This window comes from Vicugna pacos, chromosome 3, assembly GCF_048564905.1.
Source record: "Vicugna pacos chromosome 3, VicPac4, whole genome shotgun sequence".
Lineage (NCBI taxonomy): Eukaryota > Metazoa > Chordata > Mammalia > Artiodactyla > Camelidae > Vicugna > Vicugna pacos.
This window is the reverse complement of record NC_132989.1, coordinates 30,774,597-30,792,438: the sequence shown is the minus strand read 5'-3', so window position 1 is coordinate 30,792,438 and position 17,842 is coordinate 30,774,597. Positions and strand designations below refer to the sequence as shown.

Sequence of the window (17,842 nt, the reverse complement as noted above, 5' to 3'; positions counted from 1 at the left end):
TGAAGTCTAATGCCTCACTCCACCCTTCTTGAACTACCAAGCAATAGCCTGGGGCATGTAAATTTGCCTTTTCTCTGCAATTTAGTGCACAGGTCAAGCTGGTGGTGCTCAGAGGCATAACTGTTACATCATTTCGGCAGCTGGTGCACAGTGGCCCAGGGGCTGCCGCTCAGCCCATGCTCCATTTTCCAAGCCATGTCGTCTGTTGCAGGGAAGCTTCTGTATGGAGAACAGAGCACTCTTTTCTAATTGACCTGCCTAGAGGGCACAACTTCTTCCTAATCTCTGTGCCCTGAGGGCCACCTTCCATTAATCTCTGGTTGGATGTCCATCTCAAGTCCCTCCCCATTGTTGGCCCTCTGGTGCACACTCCATAGAGTGCCATGGGGTCCTGGGTGGAGGCATACCTTTTCCCACTCAGGGGAAAGGGCCTTTTACCTGCTTGGCGCTCTTGTCTGTGTTGAGCTCCCATAGAACAAGTTGCATCTCACCAGATTCTGGTGATTCTCGAGACAGAAAAGAATTTGACCAGCGTTGTGCTGCCTGTGCTAGAAGATGGCACTAAAGAGCTAAATGGTTTTAATATAACATGCAGTAACCACAGACATAACTGTCAATCCACACACATACATAGAGATGTGGTTATGTTTTCATACTGCGAATTGTCATGGGACTCTGCTCAGCGATGGTGAGAGGGTAATCAAGGAAAGTTCCTGAACCGTTACCTGTTCCTTTGCCTTCTACTTGGCCACCCGACTGTCTTTTCCCCTCCCCCTCAAGTCAAAGTCAGAGATAATCAAAAATGATTCAGTGTAACTCTCTCTCTGCATCCTTTCTGTCCTCCTCTCTTGGTGCCGGCATCCTTCTCTGCTAATTAAATAACGACCTCTCTGCCACAAGCCAGGCTGTCCTATTTGGCATGACCAGTATGAATGCTCTGAGCTTTCTAATTATCATTGCATGGTAGTCATAGGACCCTAACTAATGGGCCCTTCAATAGTGACCCAAACGACCTGTGATTTTTTTTGTTCTTAATCCTTCATGACCTGTCTGGCTTTAACATTATTGTTTGATTTAATTATTTTATAATGTCAAACAAGTTAAGTTAGATTATTAAATCCTGTATAGATACTTAGGCGCCTTTTTTTAGAGAAACAGAATCAACACGGTGTAAGATGAGACAATAAAAGTGTTGTCAAAGTAAGTGTGTTTGTAGGCTCTAAGCCAAATGAATACAACGGACAAATAGTCATTTTTGCCTCCTCTTATCAGACTTTATCTTCTCCTATCAGAGAAAGGAGAAAAGCCAGTTTTCTGAAATCTTGGGGAAGATGGGAAAAATCCCATGGCTTTTCTTAGAGAACTTGACAATCATTAGAAAGCAAGGATTTCTGGAATTCTTGGGGTCTTTACCAGAAGGGACAAGAATAAGCGTCTGAGGTATACTAAAATAAGCTTGCTTCTCAGAGCCCCCCACAGAGCCTTGATGACATGCAGTGGATGATGCAGTGTGCACTCACGTTTAGCTGCATGTTTATGTGCCTTCATGACGGCACGTAGGTTTTATACAAATAACAGCTTTCCACCAGTGAGTACTAAAAGACGGCACAGTTCTTTACAGCAAGTTCTTAATTAACGTCTTGTCAACGTGTGCTCCCACAACCCCTTTGTATTACAAAACTTGCCGTTTCATTTCTAACAAGGGGAAAAATATCACCATTTATCTTCGTCAAGCCTAGAGATGTATTTTGCTAACTAAATTATAAATAATATCATCTTCATTGTTCTAACCTAGAATTTGTTTAAAATATGAACATTACAAGGCTAGGAATACCTCCTAAATCCATTACACAGAGGCCAATAATAACATTTCTTTGTATGTTTATTTGCTCTTTTCAGGCGAAAGAAAGACAACGGTGTCTTGCACAAAAATCATGAACAAAAATATCAGCATTGTGGACAACAAGAAATGCAAATACTTAACCAAGCCTGAGCCTCAGATTCGCAAGTGCAATGAGCAGCCGTGCCAGACAAGGTACTCCTGCCCCGCCACTCCTAACAAAACTACATTTCCTTAAAAACAATGCAACAAACACGTACCAAAATGTAAGGCTTTAAATAAGTGAGGTCTAAGAAAGCAAGGTAATCACCGTGATGGAATGCGTGTGGGAGAAACAAGGCGAGGGTTGACCTCAACTTCACCTGCTGTCCGTAGTGTGAAAACAACCCCTAGTTGGATGGGAGGGAGAATAATTAAAACTATGTCATAACCTGTTGGCCACCTCTTCAAAAACCTGGTTATTTGGTTGAATTTAGCTGTTCATTCCTAAATTCTCTAACGTGGTGTGTAAGGACTTGTCAGTGGTGGTATAAACTACAGCAGGACTGGCCAGGACCCAGGCCCCGGCACAGCAGCGGGACAGGTGGTCCCTGTGGTCCCCAAGGCTAGATCCTCGCTTCCTCTCCCCAGAGACCCAGTGCAAACTGTTCAATTCCTGATCTCTGATCACCGGATTCAATCCTTTCTGACTTGCCCAATGAGTAAGAAGCAGTAAAGCTCAAGAAACTCATGAGTAGGGCCCTAAGCAGCTGTGCCGAGCAGCTTAAAGGGGTGTAGAAGGACGGCTGTGCCTTAGTAACTGGCAGAGACGAATGAACGGAACCTTCATGTGGTTGGGTGCGGGCTCACAGCGGTGCTATGCAGAGTGGCTTCTGTCCCAGGGCTCCTGAGAAGTCTCTGAGCTTTCATATAAAACTTAATGGTGGGCTCGGGTGAGACTAAGCCCCAGCGTCAAAAGTCCTCAAAACTTTTAGGGCTAGAATGACAAAAAGAGCGTAAGGCTGGACTGACTCCTCTAGAATACAGAGACAGGGACGTTCATTCTGTGCTGGCGCTCAGAGCCGTGTTGAGGCTCAGTGAGCCTGCAGTTTTGAGTTCTTAGGGAGTCAGACAGCTGATCTCGCCCAGCAGTTCCTGCCGAAGTCACGGTGAATGTCTGCATCCTGCAACCGGGATATGTAGAGACTCTGTCACTTTGGAGGGGTCTTTAGCTAATAAAATCTTCCTCCTGGCCCTCCACCGCCATGTATGGGGAGTGGAAGGAGGAAAAGCAACCGAGTTGCCAATTAACTATCTTTAGGCTTTTCTATCTGCAATAATCTCTGGGAATTAGTGTCATGCAAACTAACGCTCAGTTCTGGTTTCCCTCTCTCCCCGCCCCCGCCTTCCCCCTTCAGATGTAGCATTGCATCTCCAGTTCCCTCTATTTCTGGCTTATTGCAAAACTCAACTGTTAAGCCCTCCAGATCTGGCCCGTGCTATGTTAACGAGAGCTTAAAAGAATTTGGAAAATCTTTTCTTCCTTTCCAAAGCTGGAATTTCAAGACTTGCTTTTCTTTAGACTCCTGTCTTTAAGCTTTCAAAACTCATGCTCTACTTTTTCTCTTCTTTACATTCCTACTCTAACAGTCCTCCCCTCCCCCTCACAGGGAGAAATCTGCTTCTAAAGACCAGAAGAATGATATGTAAAAGAATGTGCAAAAGAAAAGAGTCCATAAAAATACTTAGAATAATGTTCCGGCCGCTGCACCGGCCTGGCTGTGTGCTTTTCATGCTAACTCCGTAAGCAGGTGAACTAGGAACTGTTTTGGTAAGGCAGGGTAGTAACCCACAGGAAGGCTGACCTGCGGGAAGACTTGCCTCCAGTCAGGTCCTTGGGTCTTTTGCACCCAGTGCTGGATGGACACAGAAGCAGGGTTTTAGCTTTTGCACTGTCAGCTAAAAAAAACCTGGATTTTTTGGTTATTACTATTCCTAAGAATTATCTTTCCCTTTTTTATCTCTCTCAATAGACATTAAAATGCTGATTTATCTTGTGTTAAATAGTTTATTAAAATATTTCAAAACCACCATTTCTTTTATATACCCTGTAGCTTTCCCATTTGCAGGAAAGAGCAGTGGCATTTTCTGGTCTGTCAGGAACCTTGAATGAGCTGGATCTGAGGACTAGGCGATACTTGTCACTTCCTAAGTTGGTCTGTGAAGAATCAGCGTGTATTAGTACATGCAATTGTTGATTCACTGACCTCAGTGATCAAGGGGGCTATGCCTTGATGATGACTCGGGAAAAGGAATAGTTTTAAAAGGTCGGTACATTTCTGAGTGAGAAATTTTTGCAGCTGGAGACTGAAAGTCTTTTTGTTAGAGATTATTATCTTCCTTCCCTCGGAAAAGGAGGCAGTATATTTTGAACCACCAAGAAGCAGTGTCAGTGAGGTTAACCAAAATATTGGAAAGTAAGGAAAGGACATGGGCGATTATGAGGGGTCATCACAGGAGCACGTTCCAAGACTTACTGGCACAGCACAGCTTTCGTTTCTCCGGCTTTCTCTTCGCCCCCACCCTAGGAAGGAACATGCTCATCACTATTCACAGTTACCGAATAAGTCCCCGAACGGCCTGATGTAGTCCATGTTCCAAATATAAAGTATATTGATGCACAAGTAAATATTTTGTAAGAAAGAGTCTTAAAGATAAAGAAATGAGATAATTCCAAATTAGATGAATTCTAAAGTACAAGATGTTTTCTCTCATTACATTTTATATTTTTCGTTCTTATGTTTTAGCAATTTCCCAAGGAATAAAAAAGTAACTTTTGTCATTATACTAAGGATCTCTAAGATTTATTTAATTTAAAAAACTTGAGATGTCATGAAATTGCAAATACTTCTCTTTTCAGTAGTGTACATTATAGTTCCATGATGGGTTCCCTAGTTGAGGGGAAAGGCGTATAGATGTGTTTATATTGTGCTTATAGCTATCCTTGTGCAGAAAGATGAAGCAGAAGCTAAACTAAATTTGTAAGATAAATATTCACTTTAGGAAAAAGCCACTAGGGGACTGCAAAGCAAAATGGTAGGTAAGCACCGGCCTCCATCGGCTAGTAGACAAGAACTCTTTTAGAGGCAAATACCAGAATGCAAATGTTATCGTGATTTCTTTTTCTTTTTCAGAAACAGAAGCATAGACTCGTTTAGGATTAAACTGTTGTATGGATGAGAAAACTAGGTTGCATGGGAATATGACTTCTCAAACTTTAGAAAACTTCCAGAAACATTTGGGTTTAAGGAAATTTGAAAGCATTGAGGCTATTTCTGTAAAACATAGAGACAGTTTCCATTTGAGGAAATGTTTAAAGACAAGCTATTAGGTGAAAAAATGTTATGGATACAAAGAAGAATAAGGCATTGACCTCTGCCTTTGAAGAGCTTATATACCGCTAAGGAAAGGAAGTTCAAGTTCTGTAGGTAGCCGGGGAGCCCCTCTGCATCCCTAGGGGATAATCTAACAAATGTCATGTGAGTGCCGCAAGCCAGTTGACAGAGGGCAGAGGATAGCACCATCCGCGTGGGTGGGGTGGAGAAGCCCCGCGGGGAGGAAGGGACTTGGACCTGGCTGTCAAGGATCTAGGCAGCCGAGGCTCCACGAACAAGTGCCATGGGGTGAAAATACAAAGTGTTTGGGGAGCAAGCTGAGCATGTGGTTTATTACCTACACACGTGAAAGATGAAAACAGAGAAATATGAGTAAGAATAAACCAAGTGTAAATATACTATTTTTATATATATAGGATATACTACATACTGAGTGCCTATTGTATGTCACACTGTATAGTTATAAACACTTCAACAAATGAGAAAAGGGAAACTTAATGGCTGTTAAGTGTTGTTTCAAGAAAGTGCACAGCTAGTAAGGAAACCAGAATTATGCTCAGGGCTTCGGAGTGCCCTGCACTGCGTGAAAATAGGATGGTGCAGATAGTTTAGTGGGGGATTTAGATCCCCCTGTAAGGTTGTCCAAATGGGAAAGGCAGAGAGGGTTTTATTGATAGGAATCGTACAAAGATCAAATTTCATGTATCATTTTTCTGGCATACATAGGCCTTGGTTCCTTCCTGAAATAAATTTGGGGAGGTGTTTGAATGAGTGATCCTTAGGGTAGATTCCAGCTCATTAGAGATGGGAGTGACACAGATATCTGTATCACTGCCCCAATGATTATTTGGACAAAGGATCTTCATCTAGGTACTCAAATACTCAAATATGAATTAGCTGAATCAGTGAAATCCAAGGATAGTGTTGGAGTCCTGAGGACCTCTGAAGTGAGGTCACTTGGCGTGTAGCCCTCTGAGCCTGTCGCTTCAATGTCTTTGATCACATCGCAGCCGGATAGCAGCTAGGCTCACGAAGCGTCTGTGGCTACCTGGAGGGTGTGTCCCAGACACAAATCTGGTGACAGGTGACGGGCATCAGGCATTAGGGATTACTTCCCCCAGGGAAGTGGGCCTTCTCCACGCAGTCTCCTTTCACCTTGCTGATACCTGCACGTGTCTTGTGTGAGGTCGTCTGCAGCCTCATTTCAGTGTCTGACTCTACAACCTTGTGACCTTTGGTCAGTTACTACTTCTCTCCTGGCCTCCGTTTCCCTTTCGGTAAATGGCCATGATAGTTGTAGTACCTAACCCATGGGGGTTATTTGAAGATTTCAGACACAAAGAATAGGAACAGTTCACACATGTTAGCAGTGTCATCCTTGTTAGGTCCCTCAGTATGGCAGCCTGATGCGCAGGAACGGGCAGAACCAGCAGCGTGACGGGGACGGAATCCTGTATATCCTCTGAGATTGTAATAAGAGCAGGGCCCTGAGATGAGACATGCAGGGAATTCAAAGCAATAGAAAGCATAGGTGTCTCAGAGAAACTCAAATGTTGGTTAAAAAAAAAGGTATAAACTTACTGTGTAACACTCTGCTGCCTCCAGGCATCATGTCAAATAGCCAGTAAGCAGCATCTTCCAACTTCTTTCCGTGACTCTTGCTTTGCTCTTAGATGGATGATGACAGAATGGACCCCATGTTCACGAACTTGTGGAAAAGGGATGCAGAGCAGACAGGTGGCCTGTACCCAGCAGCTGAGCAACGGAACCCTGATCAGAGCCCGGGAGAGGGACTGCGCTGGGCCCAAGCCGGCCTCCGCCCAGCGCTGCGAGGGCCAGGACTGCATGACCGTGTGGGAGGCAGGCGTGTGGTCCGAGGTGCGCGCCCCGCCCCACGGCTTCTCCGCTTCCTCCTGCTTTCCTGACTCTCAGCCTGTGTAAGGTCGTGTTGTATCCCATTCAGAATATCTCTGCATGGAACTTTTAATACCATTTATTGATTTTTCTGGTAATAAAAGGAATACATCCATTATAAATAATTTTGAAAATAGGAAGAAAAACCAAAGAGATTTACTCTTTAAATATTGTAACATAATCAAGAGCATATTTTGTGTTCATTTTGGAGTCCAGCTTTTTATTTGTGTGCCATGAGTATACCCTTGAGTGGCCACATAAGAAAGTACACACCTGACTCATTGTATATCCCTGAACGTTTAGAAGAGAAAGGAGAAGAGAAGGCATTAACACTTAACAGTCATTTCCAGTGAGCAGGGGTTCTGTTTTGAATTCACATTTAGTACCTTGTTTATATTTAATTACTAATGCAAAAAAGTTCTCAGTATCACCATTTTATACTGCGGCTCAGGGAAATTAAATGGTTTAGCCAGAAGCCTGTTTAAGTGTTGCAGTTTAACTGTTTAAGATTTGAACCCAGCACTGCCCAACTCACTGCACCGTACACGCACCAGCTTGTAGCGTGTGCCGTGCAGGTGTGTTCCATGCCAGACGCGTGCTTGTTTTCTCTTACCGTGCTACGTGTCTTCTCCTAATAATTAGCACCAGTCTTGTATTGACTAGCTGCTCTAAAGCATTTTAGGTGAGCACGTGGTACACACACAGGCACACACCACCAGCTCGACACTGTAGTCTCATACACATGTGCAAAGACACAGGCCCACACACACCAGGAGCAAAAGCATATACATGCCCAATTTCAGAATATTAGCTAGGATGTCAGAAGCGACAAATAGAAAATGCTAGGTTGCCGTAGGAAGCTATTCTTTTGAAAATTGAGGATAAAGTAGCTTCGATAATGAGGCTTAGGAATATTCTTCAATTAACCCAACTCCTGAAAAACACACTAGCAAACAATGTAACTTTCTCTTGTCTGACTCTTCAGAGCTACACGTTGCTGTTGAATAGATTCTTCTTCATTTATGTATACTTTTGAGAATGAATGAACTGTTCAATTTTACATCAAAATGGATAGTTCTATCTGGAGTGTCATGTTCTATCTGGAGTATCATGGAGTGTCATGTGAACATCAGAGACACAAAAATACCCTACCTCCAGCCTAACCATAAACTTTCAGCTAACCAAACTGAAGAGCTGACCGGAACGCTTTCATAAACTCTTCAGGAGGACATAGAGCAGAAATATTCTACCAAACAGATTTTTGGCACCAGCTGGGAGAAATAATATGTCTCTATGCAGTGTACCAATTAAAAACTGTCTCTCCTGTTTTGGTTTAATTTAAAAATTGAGTCTATGGATCAGGGTTAGTTTCAGTTGCAAAAAAGAAAAATGTGAATGCTGAAATGCCAAATCACATATGTAGTCCACTTTGAAGCTCACTGTGTTCAAGTGCAAACTATAAATTGTGAGACGGTTGCTCATTTGTGCAAAATTTTTTATATTTAAAATCTCATGAGTTCTGTGCTTAAGTTTTCAGGAAGACAGTTGCTGAAATCTGCATGGTTATTCCTATACTACGTCATTGCTAAATGCATACCTGCAATTCTTTTTTTGGACCTTTTTCAGATACACGTATGAATTAGATTTTCAAGCTTCACCGTCTCTGACCCCTCCCTGCCTCTCCCCTCTCTGTCCAATGCTGTTTTGGTGCCTGCGTCCAGATGCTTATTGACACTTGCCTCTGTAAAACTGGGAAGCTTTATACATATTCCTTAGTGGGGAGCATTTAAGTGTAAATGAGAGGGTCAGTTGTATCTTAGATGCTTCATACCTGTTACATCACCATCATCAGTCAAGCATCAGTTATTCATGAGATGCACTAAACTGTTTTGAACTGAATTGTATTTTCAGTTCATACAGTCACTTAGAATGATGATTTCTAGGGGTATATAATTATGCAAAGAAACTATTTGTTTTGCTGTTGCTAAGTCTTCCCTGTTTTAGCTTTAAGGAAAGCCTGTGAGAAATGACCTTCTCTTAGACATTGTCATTTTTTCATAAACATTTCTTAAGGCGAAAACAAACTAAATCTGAGCAAAAATAAAATGAATTTCCTTATATAGTTATATGTAAAAAGGTGATGTCCATCAGATTTAGTATTTTACATTTCGAGTGTTGTTTATTACTTGTCTTTCATAAACAGTCCCTGTGTTACATGACTCTCTGTAGTATTGGTTCTTGTTCCTGAAACCCGTTTGCCTCTAGCACCGTGCTCTCAGCTCCATCTGGCCTCTGATGCAGGGCCATATCCTGGTGTCCTCCTCATCCTCATCCTGACCCTTCATTCTGACTGTTAGGTGGGTGATAGGCTTATAAGAGGTGATTAGAGCCAATTCCTAACATCACTTGATCATCACTGTCTATCTCCTGATCACCAGCTGTATCCTTACCATCTGATGTTATCTTCCAGTGTTCAGTTAAGTGCGGCAAAGGCGTACGTCATCGGACTGTGAGGTGTACTAACCCTAGAAAGAAATGCGTCCTCTCCACCAGACCCAGGGAGGCTGAGGACTGTGAGGATTACTCCAAATGCTATGTGTGGCGGATGGGTGACTGGTCTAAGGTGAGAATCATTCTGTACGTTCTCAGTATTAAGTTTCAAGAATGTCAGCATTGCACTGGTACTGCAGCCACCCAGGATGCAGTTCAGGAGGGACAGAGGTAAAGATCATGGGAGGTGGAGTACTAAATATCCAGGTTCAAGTCCTGCCTGTCTGTCCATGATTGTAATCTCTATAAAAATGTCTTAAGCGATAAGTAAGATAAAATGTATAAAGTACTTAAAATCATTTTTGACACAAAGGAAGGTCTCAAGAATGCTATCTATTATTGTTGTTTTGTTGCTAGTGTTTGTTGATAAAGTCTTTGGTCAGAATATTTTTGCATAAAACTTACCTAATAGATAGAGTACTACCAGATAAGTACATTCAAAATATAATTAAGGAAGGTATGTAACATCAGAACCAAACAAGAGAAATTTCCATCTTAATATGTAAAAGGCATTCTTTTTCCCACCATCATTTGGGGATGTATGTAGAAGAAATGGAAAGGAACAGGATTCTAGAAGTCCTGTGGTCAAATCAAGTGGACACGATTCATTTGGCAGGTGAGCAGCAAGTTTAATCATGATAATAGTAATACTTACAGTTTATGAATGAAGTAAAGCTTCTTATATGGGTTGTAGAAAATAGCTCACATATTCTGTCTACAAAGTGTTAATAAAGTCCCATATTTTAAGATAAAATTCTCATCACATCTAGGTGAAAACAGCTGTCAAATACTAGTTCTCAGAAATGATCCCCTGTACCTTGCTGCCATCAGCTGTGATATTATATACCTGTTATCATAGAATCAAGAGTTCTAGGGCTTAGAAGAAACATAGTAAATCCACTCTCCTTCCCCATCATTTTATAAATGAAAAAAAAAATGTGGTTCCTCGCAGGGCATGGAGGGAAGAGTGGTGGCTATTCATAAAAAACCCTGAAGGACATTTTTAGAAGAAATCTTTTCATTGTGTGATGTACGGTAGTTAGCCAGCCTCCTCAGTGTTGCCCAAAAAGAAATCCACAACATTTAAAATCTATTTTCTTATGATTATTCATACCTTTCCTCTGTAACAAAAGTTTGCGTATTAACATTCCATCCGAGTTCTCCGTGAACTATCCTCTTTCCACAGCTTAACAACACTTAAACTTTACGCTGGGATGCTCAAGGACGCTTTGGTAAACAGTGTCAGTCGATCCCTGACCACAGAATTAGGAAAACACCCAGTACCATCCACGCAGCTTTTAGCTGGTGAACCATATAAGGAAGCCTCAAGCTTCAAGGAGAGTTCCCAATTTACCACGAATAAATTCTTTCATGTGCAGGGTTTAGGTTTTCCTAATTCTGAGAGAGAGAAATAGAGGACAGTGACAGGGAAGACTAGGCTTGGAAGTCAAGAAACGTGGGGAGACATCATTGTGCAGATGAGCAAAGCGGTTGAGCCATTGCATACCTCTTTGTCTTGGTTTCCATAGGAGTGAAGTAAGAAAAACAAGCAACACCATTATTTTCAAGCTGTGTTTATATTAACTTTATGTTGACTTCATTCAGCGCTAAAAGTATAAACTCGATTAAGGAGATGAAAGTACTCCTTGGAGGGGGGTTGGCGAGGATCACCTATTAACTCCCTTTCAGTTGTAGAAACTCTGCATTTGTTTATTTTGGCTAGTGAAATTCTAGATGTTTTCCTTAAACGAAATAGTTCTGCTCTAAGAAAAAATTTTAAAACTACTAAAATAGATAAACTGCTAAAATAGAGCTTTTCCAACTTTATTAATTAATAGAAATATTCTAAGTGATAAATGCTGTTAACCCCCAGTTAACTACAAAAAGCAAAAATTGTGATTAAAAAAACAGGAGATCCAGGTTTTATTGTAATTTGTGACACAGAACTCTGAACTCCTACATTGCTGCATGTGGAAATACGGCTAGCTAATCCTATTTGCATGACAAATACTATTACTATTGATTGATAAATGTGCCTATTACTTGACCTTTGGTCAAATCTTAAACAAAATCAAAATTAACTGGGTAGGTCATAGAAGACGTTGATTTTAGTTTTCCATGCTAAGCCTGAAATTTTTTTTTTCCATTTTACCAGTTACACTGGTAAATATGCTTTTACTGAATTACTTTAAATTGGTTTTGATATGTTACTACATCGCTGCCTAGCTAGGACAGTCTTTGTGAGTAAGGAAAGTAATGGATACCGCTAATAAATATTCATCTTTACTCCATGACTTTTAACCTTTGTTTGTTGACATGTTTATTTGTTTGCTTGTGTAGAAGATCCAGTTGTGTCGCATTTTTTTCTCTTTATGTGACTGTGTCTCCTCTTTTCCTTAAAGCTGCTTTCTCCTTCGTTTATGGCTGAGGTCTCAGCATAGCAGATTCAAACAGCATGCACAAATTAAAGCCAGTGGCTCCATGTGAGGTTCGTTGATTTCTCCCCTCCTGTCTTACTCCTCATGTATCACTTTCATGTTAAAATGAGGACCATCCCAAAATAATTACAGAGAAAAGGAACAGTGCTATGATTATTAAGTTTCAGTGATTGAAGTCTTCATGGACAGATGAAACGCATAGATCTCTTATTCTTATCAGCTGTGTTCCTGGACTGGGAATAGCAACAAGATGTGCGCAATTGTGGGTCGATGTCTGTGCTCCTCTAAAGTCAATTAATCTGTCAGTTTCATTCAAATTGTACTAAGATTTTTAAACTCTTGATAAACCAAAATGGACTTAAAATTAAGTCCTGGGTTGGCTTGAATCAGGAATATTCAGTGGAATGTCCATACAGCCTAGCTCTGAAACCCTGCTCCTCCCCCAATAATAAGAGTGAGTCACTAGAGAATCAGTTTGTATGTACATATGTTCACAGATGTTCCCACTGTCTAAAAGCAGTTGACTGCTCTTGAGCCAAAGGAATACTGGCTAAATGGAGACTTACTGAGAACATGGCTTATGCCTCAAGCTGTGTTTGTTGCATTTATGTCAGCCTGTGCGACTTCTAGTATTTACATTCTGGTCATTTCATGTAAACATTGAGGAAATTGCTCTCAGCTTGAGCAGGAAAATTATAGATCCAGGTAGACTCAGAGAGAAAAATCTCCTGTCATGTAATTGTTACATCTGACTTCTAAGTAGATGTAATATAGCCTTTACTAAACAATGCTAGTGTTTATTTCATTGAGACTCGAAAATTGGTGAAAATAGGACAAAAACAATGTGGTTGCTTTTTTCTGGCTTGGGTTAACCATTGAAATAATCATATGCCACATTCTGACATAGATACAGCCTTAGGGTCTCTCTCGGGAGAGAAAAAAATGACCTATGTGTTTCCTGGCAAGATAAAGCTGCATTTACCCATTTAAAGCTGTTCTAAGTATAGAACGCTGACTTGAAAAAATAACGTAGTCTCTTATGTTTAATGAAATAATGTATTTTCTGGCTGAATTTGACCTTTCTGCCTTTATTTGAACTTCTGTAACTTCTAGTTTTTATTATTGGAGATCAGAGAGAAGCAAATAAAATAGTATTGTTTTATCTACCTATGACACAAATTTGGTCCTTCATGAAGCTTTTATACAGTTAACTTTTCTGTGCAGTATCAAGTGGTTTATAGTTATTCAAATGAATTTTAATGGCAAACCAAGCACCTTGGAATCGCACACGATTATTCTTGGTTTATTCTTAGATTCGGTTCATATTGTACAATTTGAACTTAATTTAGTCCTTTAATCTTCTAGGAAATAAATAGTTTTGGCCCCATATCAATTTATGACATGATTAGTAGGTTTTTGGATGAGAGGTTATGAGTCTTTTGTGATTATGTAATTCCAAAAAATGCTGGAAGCACAAGAAATTGTTCTGGATAATTTAATTATACAGGTTACATGGCGTAACTTTGTTTAAAAGTGGTAAATATAAGGCTTGCGGTATAGTGAGTCATTTTTAACTTATCTTGCAAATGCAACAATTGTATTTAGTATATTCATTTGAATAGAAGAGGAATCTAAAAATTAAGGTAATTTTTTCTAATGAATTAGGGGGATGATATTAGACATGCTTTCTAACTACAAAAATTGCTTTTAAGTTAATAGGAATTCTACGTATTTTGAGATCATCTCCTGGAGAATATTTTCTAGTTCCTGTTAGTTACAGATCTCAAAATGGCATTTTTCAGTAATTTTTTGCATTTTTGCATTTTTCCTGAAAACAGTATTGTGGCTAAAACTCAAAATAAATCATATTGCTTGCTTAGTAATTTCTTTTTGTAACTATGAAAGACCTGTGGATATCTGGATTATTTCTAGTAAAAATGATTTTCTTAATACACATGCTTTGGATGCTATTAAAATCCACTTGACGTACACTCTGTAATACCTGTGGGAAAATAACTGTGCCTTTTCCTCAGTCGTTAGCAATCTTATTTTTCTAAAGAAACTCAGAACGAATTTTAAATTAATCATGTAAATTATGCCAGTTCCCTAAGTGTGCTTTGTATAATCAAGATTTGTAACCGTAAAGTGTTCTCATATTGCATAATTATTAAATTAAAACGATTCATAACAGTCATGTGCAAGATCAAAGAATCAGCAATGTCATGAAAGGTTCTTCACTGACATACTTAAGGGTAGAAAGACAAATAGAAGATTTATGACCCTGTCATTTTGAGCTTTGCCTTCATCCAGATTGGTCAGCAGTCAGTATAAGTGACTTGGTTTGCACTAGTTCACGTATCCCTGAAAAGAAAAAAAAAAAACCTTTTATTTCTTACTCTGTGTTATAGTGGATTTCTAGAGAGACAGATGATGTGAATTTGAAGTTCTAGATAAGTTAATAGGCTGTAATAAACTGTTCCCAAATCTCAGTGTCCTTGGCCTGATGTCCGCCTTCTGTTTTCTGCACGGAAGCTTGTCACTCCTTAAAATTAACACTGAGAGTGGTAATTGTGACTTATCACTATTGGTAGGAAATTATGAATAATCACAGAAGACATTTCTTTCCACTGAAGGAAAACTCAGAAATCATTGAAGGAAACAAACAAAACTTGATCAAAGCAATCAAGAATATCCTAAAATAAATGACTAGAAAATATCCCATTTTTAATCGTGCATCTCTGCAGCCTAGTGTTTCTACCTTAAATCAAAAGGGACAAAAAAACCCAGATCAGAATCTCAAAGGAGGGATTTCTTATTACCCAGTGGCCAGGCTAGGACCTTAAAACTATGGATTCCTACATGTCTGGACTGACCCAGTGCTGCATAAACCTCCCCCCATTAAAATCAACTTGCAGGCTGTTCCGGGTTCTGAATGAGTATACGTATAGATCGCTGGTTTTGATGCAACTAAATTAAGTGAGTTGTACAGGTTGTAGAAGGAACTTTCAATCACTCTTTTCCCACTGAAATTTAAAGAAATAATTAGCAGTAACAGCAAATAACCAAATGAAATGTTCTACTGGAATGTAAAAGCAGAAAATGTGAAGTATATTCTGAAACTAGAGAATAAAAGGAGTTAATAAGATGAGAACTGCTATGATGGAGAAAATATATTGTTAAGTAGATCAATTAGTAAAATTAGTATTTACTGAAAGCCTGAATGTCATCATTTTTATAAGACCACATTCATGTTAATGTATGCATTCTTGAGACTTGCATTCCCAAAGCTGTGTTCCTTGGAAAACTCAGTCCTTGAGATGTGGTCTCCATGTATAAGAAATACTGTAGTTAAAGATAAGCAAGTACCCTTTGCTGTCGGACTTTTCAGATCCTTCTTCTGTACTTGGCATGTTTCAAAGAGAGATGATAATGTTTCTCTTTTCTTTTTTCCTTTAACCAAAGACCTCTTTTACAGATCATGTAGCTAGTTTCTTGTTGAGTGTGATGCGCTTTAGGAAGACTTAGATTAGATTATTGAAATTTCAAAGACTAGTTTTGTAAATATTTTTTCTAACTAGAGAAATTTTGTAGATTGAAACCAAACTGAAATAGTCTGTAATCCAGAAAATAATTCTTGAGATTCTTAAATTTCTATTCAGAATTATTTTCTAATTAAATCTATAAGTGTATTGATATTTGGAAGAGAAAGCTGCTTATCATTTTTATAATTGTAAGTAATCTCACAAGACAGGAAATTTTGAGCAGCTACCCCATAAACAAATGTGAATCTATCATACTGAATTCTGTCATTGTTGGCTTAATGAATAAAAGAAATAAAAGATTGTAGGCTTGGTTTTAAACATATGGACGCTGAGAAAACCTATCCCAAGATATCCTAAAGAAATGTTTTGTATTATAGGAAAATTTGCTTTAAAAATGTGCTTGTGTTTGAGCAAGCTGTTCATACTAAAGTAATTACTCAGTAATAAATAAGATGCTTTTTCTCAAGGAAGACTTTCTGTCATGTTGTTGAGATACACCCACCAAGCATTTATCCGAGTTGCTACTCACCATTCTGTCTGAAAAAGATAGCTATCCTCTAAACCATGCACAAAATCCCCAAACTGTTGGCTGTCAAACTGTTTTGTCGCTGTCTCTTTGCACTGCCAGAGAATGGGACATTTTTTGCTTTGCTATCATTTTTACTTTTAAGATCTTGTGAGAGTCTTATCTATTGCCCCAGACAGATTAAAAAAATTGAATTTCCAGAATCTTTGGATTCCTCAAAGTAGTCAGATGCTTCTGGCTGGTATGATTGAACATAGCAGAAATATATTAGCTTTACAAGAATGAGGCACACATATTCTCCATGTATGTCTTCTATCTAAAGAAAATGTGTAATGTAGAGAGATTGAAGTAGTGTCTGTGTACATGTATGTGTGTGTGTATGTGTATATTGTATGTGCATGTATATGTATAATTACATTATAAATACAGATATAAGAACATGTGTTTAACATCCTTTGTATTAGAAAATGTGAGAGAAATATATATTTTTAATCCATGGGACTTAAAATTAGTCTTCTTAATAGATCCTTGAAAAATCACTACACTCATAAAATACTGTCATTGCTTTCATGCTGCATACCGGGCACCTATAACTTCACCTTCTAAACCATACCTGAAAGTAATTCAGTAAATAAATGTCATTGAGTTAAAAATTACTCTTTATGTTTTTTGTAGGGGATGGAGCATGGCACTTGCCAGAGCTCACTTTGGGGACCTTGAGCTTCAATAGGTGAGGAGAGTTTCACATAAAAATACAGTGAAATTTGATGACTGTTAGAAAATTAAAATCAGTAGTCTTAGCATTAAGTGTTTTTTTTTTACTTAGATGTAGTGATTGTTCATCAAATACCAGAGGATATCCAGAAATAGGCATAATCAGATTATCAGAACAACCATGTATACAGTGCAAGAAAAATATGTAAACGATCAGCTACTTACAAAGGCTTCACATGGTGTCCCTGGATGTAAAATGTAGTGAAAGGGAAAATTGTCTTAACAAACAGGTCCCTGGTTCTGCTTCAAGTTAGACCGGGCTGGCACTTCAGCATCCGCACAGCCACAGCGCACACCCTGCATCAGTCTCGTATGCAGAAGAGCAGGTCCTGACACCCCCTAACCTCAACCCCCACATCTGTGAAATGGGCCAGAGCAACTGTAAGCCTCTCTGAATATCAGAATACTCTAACTGCAAATGAAAATAGTAATCCAGTACCAGTGATGAGCATAGCCCAAGGAAAAATATTTTGAGCTGCTTACAATGAAAGATCTACCCTAAGATACAAAGAGCTGAATGGATTGGAAGAATATACACCTATAACCTTATATACCATGTACAGAATATGTATGAGTCCATTTAGTATAAGAAGTAAAATTTACAAAATTGTTTAAAAATACACACACGCACACAACTTTGGGGCTCAAAGAGGCAACATGAGAGAAGTGGGTTGAGGGACACCCTGGGGCTACCGTGTAGTCAATAACAATAGCACAGGGAATGATATTCAAGATCTTGTAGTAACCTATAACGAAAAAATATGAAAAAGAATATATATATATATATATATATGTATATATATATATATATATATAGACATACACATACAACTGAATCACTATGCTCTACACCAGGAACTAGCACAACATTGTAAATCAATTGT

The 17,842-nt window shown here is 39.2% G+C and overlaps 1 protein-coding gene across 1 annotated transcript in view; it reads left to right on the top strand.

Moving 5' to 3' along the window:
• Positions 1 to 17,842, top strand: part of ADAMTS19 (ADAM metallopeptidase with thrombospondin type 1 motif 19) — a 221,253-nt gene that overhangs the window by 188,983 nt on the left and 14,428 nt on the right. Inside the window, exons 19-21 of the mRNA XM_072950428.1 lie at positions 1,900 to 2,035; positions 6,888 to 7,092; positions 9,599 to 9,751. Coding sequence (XP_072806529.1) covers positions 1,900 to 2,035; positions 6,888 to 7,092; positions 9,599 to 9,751 — 494 coding nt within the window. The remainder of the gene's footprint in view (positions 1 to 1,899; positions 2,036 to 6,887; positions 7,093 to 9,598; positions 9,752 to 17,842) is intronic.